This window comes from Ambystoma mexicanum, chromosome 1q (assembly GCF_040938575.1).
Source record: "Ambystoma mexicanum isolate Mex_15411 chromosome 1q, UKY_AmexF1_1, whole genome shotgun sequence".
Lineage (NCBI taxonomy): Eukaryota > Metazoa > Chordata > Amphibia > Caudata > Ambystomatidae > Ambystoma > Ambystoma mexicanum.
The window spans coordinates 804,600,037-804,612,901 of NC_090922.1; the positions used below are offsets into that span (position 1 = coordinate 804,600,037).

Here is a 12,865-nt window from a genome sequence, read left to right on the forward strand (position 1 = left end):
TCATTCTGAATGGTATGCTGTTCCTCATGCCTGACTTTTTTTAGGCGTCTCTCCGTGCGATAGCTCAGCTTGCTTCCAGCTGGATTTCTTTTGTTCCACAATGAGATCCTCTTAGACACAGTTTCCTTAAAATCACTCATACCACTATTTATGGTGTCGAGGAGTATCCTCAGAACGTTACTGTTGAAAACGAAATGGAGCGTCAATATCTCTGCATCAAAAAACTAAATGCTGGTATGACTTCATTTTCGCAATTATCTTCGGAGTGCGATTAACCAGGTTACTCACCCTAGTGACCACCTTACTCCTAGTCCATAGTCTCCTTTCCTCCATACTTATGGGACATCTCTCCGTCCTGTGGGACGGGACCGGAGCACTTTGTAAAAGCATCAAAAAAAATTAAATTCCAAAAATATCCTTCCTCTCTTTCTGCGCGGGGCCCGGCACGCGGCTGTAACCCCGCCCACCTTGGCTCCGCCCAGCTCATCGCCCATCAGTCCTTTTCTATCGCCAGGTCAGTGACCTATTAGCATTAACAGAGGAACCTTATTAGAGGGGACTGCGGGCGGGCTTATGGAGGAAAGGGGACGATGGACTAGGTAAGGTGGTCACTACGGTGAGTAACCTGGTTATACTCCTACGTCCCGTCCCCTTTCCTCCATACTTAGAGATTCCAAAGCACTCCTAACTGGAACTACGGGTGGATGGAAATACCCCTTATTGAAAAAGGTTCTTCAGCACAGCCTGACCAAACTGAGCATCGGCTCTCGAGCTCGGTTATAGGACAAATGATCAAATCTAAATGGTCGACAGGACAAATTGTCGACACCAAAAGGTCAACAGGTCAAATGGTTGAATTTTTTTGTTTTTCACATTTTTTTTTTAGGGTGGGGCAGGGGAGGCGGGGGGGGGGGGGGTCGTGAGTCCCCCCAAGCCCCCTTCTTTTTTTGCTTAAAACCACTTTTTTCCCTAAACGAAAACCTAAAAAAATATATATAACTTTAAAAAAAAATTCAATCATTTGACCTGTCGACCAAATTGTGTCGACCTTTTGACTGACTGTCGACCATTTGTCTGTCGACCATTTGACTAGACACCCTCGAGCTCATGTCAAGACAATAATGCTTACAAAAGGCAGATGGGGAGGCCCAAGTAGCTGCCCTAGCGATGGACTCCCAGGGGACATACTTCTGAAAAGCAACCGCAGCTGCCTTGCCCCACACCAGGTGTACATGAATACCCTTGGGAGGTTTCAGCCCTTGGACGGTGAAAGACTCCGTAATGCAGGCGGCGATCCACCGAGAAATAGTCGCCTTAGACGCCTGCTTACCCTGAGGGTTACCGAAAGTCACAAAAAGCTGAGAAGAACTTCTAAGATCGGAAGTCCTGTCAAGGTAGAACTTAAGAGCCCTTCTGACATCAAGACAGTGCAGAACCCTTTCCGCCTCTGAGGTAGGGTTTGGAAAAAAGACAGGCAGGAAGATCGACTGATTCAGATGGAATTCAGTTACCACCTTCGGTAGAAAGGCAGAGTTTGCCCGTAGGACCACCTTTTCCTTGTGGAAAACCAAGAGGGGATGCTCCACTGACAAGGCCTGGAGCTCACTCGCCTTGCTGAGGTAATGGCAACCAGAAAGGATACTTTCCATGATAGGTACTTGAGGTCCACCGTGGCCATGGGTTCAAAAGCCTTATGGCACAGCGCCGTCAGGACTACATTTAGGTCCCATGGCGGGTGCGGACTACGAACCGGAGGGTAGAGGCATGTCAAGCCTGCAAAATGCCTGACGACTGAGTTACTCAGAGTAGGAACATTGGTCTGTAGAAAGATAAGCGGAGACCGCTGAAAGGTAGGTTCTGCTGGACAGAAGGTGAACACCAGACTCTGCTAGGGAGGACACGAAGGACAGCACAGTGTCAATCGTAGCCACCCTCGTGTCCAACTGCTTTTCCAAACATCAATGACAGAACCTGAGAAATTTACTCCTGTATTGGGATCTCGTTGAGGGTTTCCTGGCTGCCTGGATAATACGCATGTTATCCGTAGACAAGTTAAGATGCTCTAAAGATCTGAACTCCAGCACCATGCCGCCAAGCTGAGCGATTGTGGGGAGGGGTGCCATATCCGCTGCTCCCCCTGATGAAGATCGGGGGTCACTGGTAGCCTGATCGGCAGATACACCGACAGGTGATGAAGTTCTGAGAACCAGAACCTGGCCGGGCACCAGGGGGCTATTTGTAGAAGGGAGCAGTTCACCAAGTTCTTCAGCTTCCAAATTGCTCGATGGACTAGAGGCAGCGGCGGGAAGGCATAAGCTCTCATGTTGTGCCATGGAATCTCAAGAGCATCCCCTAGAGAGGAGACTCCCAGCCCCCCTCTGTAAGCATACCGAGGAAGCTTCCTGTTCACCGCCATAGCGAAGAGATCCACCTCCGGTCTGCCCCAACGCGAGAAGATCCATGAGAGGACCTCTGCCTTCAACTCCCACTCGTAGCTGACCACTGTCTGCCGGCTGAGGGCATCCGCTGTGACATTCAGCTGGCCCGGAATATGTACTGCAAGCAGCCAGACACCATGAAGCACCGCCCACTCCCAAATCTGGATGGACAGTTGCACGAGTGGGGGAGACTTCGTTCCCCCTTGCTTGTTGATGTAATACATTGACACCACATTGTCCGTGCATATGCAGACCACCTTGTTGGCAATGACCGGTCTGAACGCCTTGAGCGCAAGAAAAATCGCCAGAAGCTTCAAATGATTTATGTGCAGTCACCATAGGAGCAGGGTCCTGAAAACCTGCACCCACAGACAGGTTGCTGAGAGATGACCACCATTCCAGGTCCACTCTCATGGAATCCGGAATCATCAGCTTGGAGTCCGGGTCCACCGCCTGATGCCAGGAACTCCGAAGAGCCATCTGGGTCCGTCTCATCTTGAGACGAGCAAGAGGAAGAGCCAGCACACACGAGGCCATGAGGCCCAGAAGCCTCTGGAACCACCAGGCCGAAATGCTCTCCGACTGCGCAAACATCTGACACGTGGCTAACAGATCCGCCATTCTGTCCCCGGTCAGGTACACTCTGCAGTCGATCGTGTTCCAGCGGAAACCCAGGAAAATCAGGTCCCGAGAGACCATCATGGAATATTTCCGCCAGTTCACCGACAGCCCAAGATTGAACAGCAGCTGAAGGAGAGACTGGAGATTGCCCGCTGCTGCCAGCGGACAGGGGCTGCATAAGAGCCAGTCGTCCAAATATGGATACACATGAAGACCTAGGAGACGAAGATGGGCCGCAATCACCAACATCTTTATGAGGACACGCAGCGCCGAGCTGAGGCCAAAAGGAAGCACTCGAAACTGGAAGTGCTCCACTCCCAAAGAGAAGCAGAGATATCTCCTGTGTGGGTTCCAAATCAGGATATGCATGTACGCATCCTGAAGATCCACCATGCTGAGCCGATCACCCATCTGCAAGGAGGAGCGTATCTGGCTAGGCGTGATCATCTTGAATTTCTATTGGGGTAGGAAACGATTGAACTGGGAAAGGTCTAGGATGGTGCGCAGACCAGCCTGGTTGGGTTTGGGCACCCTAAACAGCCGGGAGTAGAAGCCCTCCCCTCGCTCCCCAAGGGGAACGGGTTCCACAGTTCTGAGGTGCAGAAGTTTCTGAACCTCGGCTTTGAGGGAGGGCGAGCCCTACAGCTGAAAAGGAGGGTTAAGCGGTGGTGTAGGGGGTAGAGGTAAGCGGAAGCCCGCCCGAGCAACGGACAAGACACATCTGTCTTCTGTGATGGTCTGCCATGCCTCCCAATGAGACGCAATGCGTCCTCCCACCGGGGTCTCGTGCGAGCGCAGAAAACCCTCATTTGGCAGGCTTATCGGTGGCGGTGCCACCTGAACCTGAGGAGGAGGCTGAGGATCGGGAGAAAAACCGCGTCCGTTGTTGCCTACGGCGGTTGTTCCCCACAGGGGTATCTACTCTGCGAGATTTTCGGTCGCGGAAGCCCCTAAAGCCAGAGGAAGGTCGACTTTGTGCCAACGGTCTCTGAGTTTTGAAAGGAGCCTTAACCAGGACAGACAAGGACTTAGCCATCTGAGTGCTATCCTTCGTCTTGGTGTGCTCTACATCTGTTGTGGAATGAAAGAGCTCCTTCCCATCGAACGAAAGGTCCAACACCTTGTCCTGCACTTCTTTTGAGAATTTAGTTGCATGCAGCCACGCCTGCCGGGAGGTATCAACCCCCAGCATAAGGCCCCGAGCCGAGGTGTCTACGTGATGAGCCGTAGCCTCCAGGAGATCCTGGGCCAAGACCCTGGCGTCAGATAGGCTTCCTTTAAAATCTTCCAGCTTCTCGACCGGGATAAACTCCTCAAACTCCGACAGACCTTTCCACATCCGCATGTTAGCTCCCGCTAATATCAATTCAGCATTGGCCTGCCTGAGCTGCAAGGTCCAGTTGGTGAGGATTTTCCTCCCGAGGGAGTCGAGGAGCTTGTCCTCCTTTCCCAGAACCTGAGTAGCCGTCGTGGAAGAGGATGTTGCAGGCCTGGACTGCAAAGTGGCCTCAGCCACTATTGTGGAGGAGGGGGGCGGACAAGACAGGGCCACCTCATCCGAAGAATGCAGCCTGTATCTCACGTCAATTTTCTTATTGACAAAAAGTCCAGAGTGCGGCTTTTCCCAAACTCTGCGGACCTCGGCCAGAACGTCCTTCTGCAAGAACAGGCTGGTACACTCCAAGGGAGACAGGGTGAACGCCCCAGAAAGTACGCCCTCCTGCAGAGCGGGTGCTTCGGGCACTGGAACATCTAAGAAGTTCATCATGTCCAGTACCCGGTCATGAAAAGCTCTGATAGAGCGGGGAAGGTCCTCGCTTTCCTGATCGCCTTGCGCGTCATCCGACAGGTCAGGATCCTGCTGAGCCGTGTCAGGCGCTGCCTTGTCCACAGGGGACAATGGAGGCAAAGGTGGAAGAGTCGGGGAAGGCACCGTAGGCAAGGGAGGCGCGGGCAGAATCACCGGAGGAATGGGTGGGGCCGGAGGCACAGGCGGACATAACTCACTAAAAAGCCCTTTGAAATACTCCCTCATGGGGTCGGTACGCATGAGCGTCTTAAATTTACCGAAATAAGCATCCTTCGGGGACGGTTTCGGAACCTGAGGCGGCCTCTCATGAGGTGGACAAATCCAGGGACGTAACAGGGAAGGGTGCCACATTGGCCTCTCCACCGACGTATCCACATAAATCAAAGGTGCCGACCCTGCAGGCAACGAAACATTGTGCGGAAGAGGCATCCGAGCGTTCCAGTCATAAACTGGCCGATAAGGATGCCCACAAGGGACTCTGTTCACCCAAGGGACCAAGCCCTACACCGGAGGCCGGTGGTGTAGTTGTAGGGGTAGCACCCAAAATGGCCGCCGCGGTCGTGGCGGGAACTGGCGCCATTTTGTCCTCATCTGAGGGGAACTGCGGCATGTGAGGAAGTGAGGCAGGGGTCCCCGTCGATGGATCAGGTGTCTTAACTTTAGCCTTAGCATAAGGGACCCCGGCAGAGCCGGTACTGTGAGGCCTGGAATGTTTTTGTGACATACCAACCGCCAAATTAGCCTTCGAAGGAAGGACCTCAGCACTGCCGGTAAAAGAAGAACTTTGCTTCTTTCCCCCCCTCAACAAATCTGGTGTCGCCGCAAGAGCGAGAACGGTGAGAAACAACTTTCACCGACAAGGCCTTACCAGGCCTCTCACAACTGTTGGTAGCTTTAGCCTCTGGACGAGGGACCTCGGACCCAGGTCCGGTAACAGCCTCATCTGCGCGGGCCTCGAACCACCGCTCAGTGACAGCAAGCCCACCCAAGGCCTCGGGGCGCACCCCGGTCTTATTTTTGAGGGAAGCCGATAGAGGCCTCAGAGCTAGCTCCGGTACCCCACGACTCAGTAGAACTGGGTCCACAAACGGCCCCCACAGGAGGGGCCTCGGAGCATGCTCCGGTATCCACAGGCTCCTTGCGGAGACCCTTGGAGAAAACTCTGGTATAATTATTAGGCCCAACTGGCACCTCAGGGTGAGCCCCGGTGACAGAGCGATCAACGCCCCTCCTGGCCCGAGAGGAACCTGGAAAGGTATCCCCCCGGCTGGGGTGCTCTGAAAAGTAAAGAACTTACTGGGCGTTTTTTCTTCTCGTCGATGAACGCCAGAAAATGTGAAGGAGGAGTTCGTCGGAACACCTCCTCCCACCGCTCCAACCGACGTTGAAGTGCCCGGACCGAAAGGGAGTCGCAGTAAAAACAGGAATCCCAACTGTGATCCAGACCCAAGCACTCTAAGCAAAGAGGATGGGGATCCGCCCTCGTGAAACAACGGTGACACGAACAGTCTGGGAAGTCAAGTTTGAACGACAGACTTGTACACGATCGCTAGCGAGAGCCAGAGAGGAATAAGGGAAGAAAACCTTCCGAGCATGCAAGTGCGTCCAGTCCCGAACGAGCCGAGAAAAGGACTGATGAGCGGGGCAGAGCCAAGGTGGGCGGGGTTACGGCCGCGTGCCGAGCCCCACGCAGGAAGAGAGGAAGGACACATTTTTGAAAAGATTTCTTTTTGGGATGCTTTTTACAAAGTGCTCCGGTCCCGTCCCACAGGACGGAGAGATGTCCCATAAGTATGGAGGAAAGGGGACAGGACGTAGGATCAACTAAAGCTTTCTGCTGCATGGTCGCAGAAAGTGTTTTTCTCCCTTCTGTGAAACCATCCTAAACTGGTTTAACATGTAGAGCTGAAGTAGAAACCGGTTTAAAAAACCCCTTTTCAGTATGCTTATGTGCTCGATGCAGGTCAAGCTGTTCATTTGCATTTATGGGTTGAGCGCGACCACTATGCTTTTCTCGGACTCGGTCAATGTGTTTCTGCTTGAGTTTAGCAGCCTCTCGATTGCCAGGTGACTGCTCCATAACTAGTTTGTCTGATGAGCCGTTGGAGCCAAAAAAATTTAAACTATTTTACATCAGGGCCTCTTGGTTTCAATGCAGTTTTAATAAAGCGATGGGGCAGGGTTAAAAGGCATTGTCTAAGCATGCTAGGAATTTTAAATTAATGCCCCCGAATATCCCAAATGTGCACCTCATTCCTGATGCTTTTAACTGATGTCGATAATAGACCTGCGCACTGAAAACTGCATTCTTGCTTCAAAAAGGTAATCTCCGTTGTGAAGTTGCTCCCAAACCAATGGCAGAAAAATAAAACAATCTGGACGTTAACGCATTAAGGATTGTGGGTCCCGGTACAAGTAGGATAGGGATAGTGTGAACAGCGCCCAGTCGTCGCCCTGTTTTTGAATTTGAAAAATACATAATACAATTAAAATGTCAGAGCAAGCCGCTAGATGGTGGACTATGCACGTAAGCAAATTCACAACTCGGAAATTACTTTATGAAAGATTCAATGCTAGATGAAAAACAGGATTGGACTAGAAATGGAAGACAATGAAAGGAGTCTCTCAAAAGCAGGCAACGAGCATTGAGACAGTGAAAATGCAAAAGCTGAAAACCTTGCATCACCTCATGCTACACTATGCAGGTCTAGGACTAGAAATGCAGTGCAAGTAAACTCCAATTACCTTATTAGACGTCCAGCAGCTGAACACAATGCAATAAAAACCATTAAAGGAATTGAATTACCTGCACCCAGCCTCTGTAAGAGAGTGGAACCCAGGCTGGCACCGGTCGCATTTCTCACCCATCACTCCTGGTTTACAACTACATCGTCCATGGTTATCACATTGTGTGCTGAGAGAGCCTGTGTAGGTATCAGAGATGAATTAGTGTTTTGTTTGCCAGAAGTATATGCACTACTACATTATTCTTTTTACTGCAAAGCACAAAGAGGGATCTTTAATAAGAAAAGGTAACCTGGATATCACAAGTGGTTTATAACCACTTTCAGTTGTTTTGCAACTGCACGTGAACGATGGAACAAGTTACTTACCTGTAACTGTTCCCCAGCATGGGTCTGGCATGGATTCACATGCTCATGAATATTCTGCCGTCAGGCTGGGAATCCTCAGTAAAAGAAAAACCAGTTTCAGTCCTTCTCCTATAAATCAATCACTGAGCTCTGGGTCATACTGCCCCCAGCCAATGACTGCCCTCTACTTAAGCCCCTCCCAGGCAGCCATCTTCAGATTTGGTAGCACGTAAAGTGGCAGTAAGGCCAAGAGAAGAGCCACAGTGGGGTAGGTGGGAAGGTTTGCATGTGAATCCATGCCAGACCCATGCTGGACAACAACAGTTACATGTAAGTAACTTATTCCTTCTCCAGCATGGGGTCTGGCATGGATTCACATGCTCATGAATAAAGAATATATAGCTGTACACACATGCACAACCATGGGAGGTGGCAAGGCACAACAGAAGCAATCTCTTACCTCCTCACCAGGATCACCTGCAAGTGAACAGGTCGTGCAGCACTGCAAGACCGACTCTGGACTCCTCCCTGGAATCCCAGTCGACACAATAGAATTGCGTGAATGTCGGCCAGGCAATGGTCCGTTTGCCAACCGATGACAATGAGTGATGCAGCCAGAGAGCCACCTGGAAATGGAAGCCTTGGACAGGGCCTTCCCACGGTTCACAGGAACAAAGTTCAGAAAAAGCTGAGAAGTTTTCCGGAAACTCTTTGTGCATGCCACAACTTCACCGCTCGAGCCACATCCAGCTAGTGCAAAGTCCCTTCAGCCAGCGACGAAGGCATTGGAAAAAACACAGGTAACACCAAGGGCTCGTTGAGATGAAATTCCGACTGAACCCTGGGCATGAAGGAGGGGTGCGTCCACAGCACCACCCTTGTCTCTTGGAAAGTCAAGTAAGGTGGCTTGCAGGACAGGGCCTGGATCTCACCTACTCTTCTTGCAGAGGTGATGGCCATGAGGAAAGCAGTCCTCCATGACAGAAACCTGTGCAGAGCTGAATTAATAGGTTCGAATGGGGCCCCCCATAATCCTAGTCAGTACCACATTGAGTTACCACGCCGGGGCGGCAGCCTTCCCCTGTGGGAACGAGCAGAACAGTCCCTTAATGAATTGCTTGACTAGATGGTGTGGCCACAAGGCGGGCCGTCCTGGAGATCTGGTGTAGCGGGAGATAGCCGCCAGATGCACCTTGATGGAGGCGTGCACCATTCCTGACTTAGCCAATGACAGAAAATAAAGAAGTACCTGAGGGGCTGTGACCCTCAGAGGGTTGATCTGCGACCGGCACCAGGTCGCAAAGCACTTCCATTTGTGTACGTAGCACTTCAAGGTCGATGACGTCCTGCCCTTGGCAAGTACCTCCCTGCAGTCCGCCGGAATCTCGTAACCACCGAACTCTAATGCTGCAGGAGCCAGGCCTTCAGGTTCCGCGATCCCGAATTGTGGTGCAGAATTGCGCCTACTTCCCTGGCAAGCAGATCCGCGACCACTGGTAGCTTGACTGGAGGGGACATTGACATGCTGAGAAGGTCTGGGTACCAGATCTGCCTCGGCCACGCTGGTGCGATGAGGATCATCCTGCACCGGAGCCATCTGAGTTGACTTATGACTCGAAGTAGTAGTGTCAACGGAGGGCGCGCGTACAGAAACAGTCCCTCCCAAGGGGAGAATGTGTCCCCCATGCACCCAGGCTGGGGGAACCTGCTAGCGAACCTCCGGACCTTGGTGTTCATCACAGTCATAAACATATCGATCTGGGGACTGTCAAAGCTCCCACTCATGGCAAGACCGCAGCTCCCTGCTGAGAGTCTGCAACAGTGTTCTTTACTCCTGCCAGGTGAAACGGAATAAGGAACATCCCCTGGTCGACACCCCAGTGCCCCAAGTCCTGCACCTCCCTGCAGACAGCTGGGGATCTGGTGCCCCACTGCTTCCTAATGTAGAACATTGTGGTGGTACTGTCCGTGAAGACCCTCACTACCTTGCCCTTGAGGGACAGAAGGAATGACTTGAGGGCCCAGAACACTGCTCGTAGTTCCAGTACATTGATATGCAGTCTTCTCTTTGGGCTGCCACAGGTCTCTGGCATGGAGATGTCCGGTGTGGGCTCCCCATCCTTCCAGAGAAGTGTCCATCATGACCGTCTCCTTTAAGTCTGTGCCTCCAGAGAGGTAGGACCACACGCCCCATCACCTTATCGCTCAACGGAACTCCTCGTCGAGCGCAATCCTGTCCTGGAAGCCTCCAGATACCTGGACCCAACGGCTGTCGAGAAACTCCTGAAGTGGACTGTTGGGCAAAGTTTGTATGCCCCTCACGGACCACTACACACAACTATGACTACAGGTGTAAGTAAAACCAACCTTTGGTATAAGTATGTACCACACAGTTTGGTAGCGAGCTGAGCAGCCAAGCTCATCTCAAGAGGGAATGTGAGCTTGTAAGGGGGTTACACAAAGGTCTACAATAATAATTATTCAAAGAAACTCTTATACTCAAGGTTTCTTGGTAAAACACATTCATTTATTACAGTCAGTAAGAAAAGATTCACTAAAAGGAGGCAATCAATATCACACAAAGATATTCTTCAGTACTTCACACTATCCGGTTCTGAGGCATTTAAACTACTTTGAAGGAGCAAAATGGCATTCAGAGCATTTGAAGTAGGAGCAAAAAGGCATAAGTTAATAAAACGAATAATAGAGTTATTCTAAAACAGTGCAAATAGTTTGAGTTCACCAGAGGAGTTGCCCCAATGCAATATGTAGAACAAAGTCAATGGGCTAGAGTCTTGTATCAGTAAAAACGGTTCATAAGTAGTTCATAGACGAAAGATTCATATGTCTGGTCACAAGCTGACTAGGCCTGCAAGTTGCCAAATTTTCACGCACTTTTGCGGTGCGAGTGGAGTTCTCTCGGTCCGGTTTTCACAGTACCTTATATTGAAGGAAAAGATGCAGCTGAAGACTTCTGTTCCTGGCAGTTCCTGCAGATCTCGCTGTTCCTGAACCTCAGTCGTGGGGAAAAGAGGGAGGACTTCGAGAGTACTCCTGCACTGCACGGGTACTGGTCACAAAGCTAGCAAACGTGAAGCACACAAACTGGTGTCCTTCTCCCTTGCTATTCTGTTTCCTGCAGCACTGAGGAAAATACAACCAGCTCCGAGAATGGTATCCAGGTGGCTGAGGAGTTGATTGGTCGCACCAACTCAAAGGAAGAAGTCATCCTTGAAGGGCTTCTCTGTCGAGATGAACTTGGCAATTCGGACCTGCAGCAGGGCTTCACCAGGAAAACCAATGTTCTAAGAGTTGCAGCAGCCGTCTTCTTCCAGCTCGTCTTTGGCTCTTTCGTTCCAGTGGTCGACTGTCTTCCAAGCCAAGAGACTCAGCTTTTAAACAGTTTTGTCCCATTCATTACAGCCTACTTGCCACTCACCCAGCAGGGTGGCTGTCCTTGCCCGACAGTCAGCCAGCCAATCACACCAGAGTGCATTTGGGTCTTCTAGGAGACTAAGCACAGGGAGCTTTGGGCACCTCACTCACTTCCTGCCCACCCCAAACACTCAGGTGCCAGAGGTGGTCTTCAGTCCTGAAGCCCGCCAAAGGCGTAGGAACAAAGGGACCAAACCTAGTTTGGTGTGCAGAGACGAACTCTAGAAGGACCTTTCCGAAAAGAAGTGGCTAAAAAAGACAACCGGGACCTGTTTAAACAAAGGGGGCTCAGACGCCATCTTGTAAAACATGGCTCCCGTGATTTAACGCTACTGGTGTTCGTGGTGGGGAAAATCATGTTAGTTCATTGTAAAACCACTGCCACCAGCCATTTTGAGAGGAAAGGGTAGCATTTGACTGGTACATGAGTTCCTAGACATAGGGGATACTAGATAACCCCTCCAGCACTCTATCTTAAGATAGGGTGTGCTGGGTCTAGGAATTGTAAAAGACTAGTAAAGTGAATTTAACTTTACTTTCTCTGGGAAACAGTAGTTTATCCCAGAGAAGGTATTTAAACCTTCTGACATCCTAAAAGGCTTCCTTGTGTCACTGCACGGAGGATGTTTTGTGACACACCCGACAAGATGCCCATGAGTGGTCTAAAACTCCATAATCAAAGAACACAAGAGTAAAACACGCATCAAAATACATGAGTGGGAAAGGTAAAAAAATCAAGTCCTCAAAATCCAGCAAAGTTGCTGGGGGTCTCCAAGGTGAAGGGAATTAGCACATTTATGATAATTCTCCCTAACATGGACGCATCCGCAATATGCAGAGCTGAACCAGGTATATGCACGACGACATCGTGCCGAGCAGCTACTTGATGGTCCTCACCGTGGCGATCTTCAGTGCTAACAGCCGTTGCACCTTGCCCAACATGGACGCTATCCTCTCCTCCAGGCCACTGTTTAGCCTGGATCCCAGGACAAAGCGTCCTGCGATGAGTCGAGCAAGACTGCATAATTCACTGAGAACCCCAAGTCCGCCAGCAGCCAGACGGTCCTTGCAGTGTGATTGATGGCAATGTCCTTTGACTTGGCCCGGATGAGCCAGTTGTCCAGGTAAGGGTACACGTGAATCCACTGTTAGTCATAGATGGGCTGCCACCGGAGCCAGACACTTGGGAAGAGTCTGGGGGCCGACTTCAGTCTGAAGGGAAGAGCCTTGCACTGCTAATGCTTCAGCTGGATGACGAAGTGCAGGAACTTGCGATGCTTTGCCTGTATGGGGACATGGAAGTACGTGTCCTCTAGATCCAACAACGACAGTCTCAAAGCTCCAGCTGGCCGAGAACGTGCTGCAGTGTGACCATCCTAAACTTTTGGGACTTTATGTACTTGTGGAGTGGTCGTAGGTCAAGAATGGGCCTTCAGCCGCTGTCTTTCTTACGAGAAAGTATCTTGAGT

The 12,865-nt window shown here is 50.9% G+C and overlaps 1 protein-coding gene across 1 annotated transcript in view; it reads right to left on the bottom strand.

Moving 5' to 3' along the window:
* Positions 1–12,865, bottom strand: part of LAMC1 (laminin subunit gamma 1) — a 922,342-nt gene that overhangs the window by 521,070 nt on the left and 388,407 nt on the right. Inside the window, exon 6 of the mRNA XM_069641408.1 lies at positions 7,676–7,793. Within this exon, the coding sequence (XP_069497509.1) occupies positions 7,676–7,793 (118 nt within the window). The remainder of the gene's footprint in view (positions 1–7,675; positions 7,794–12,865) is intronic.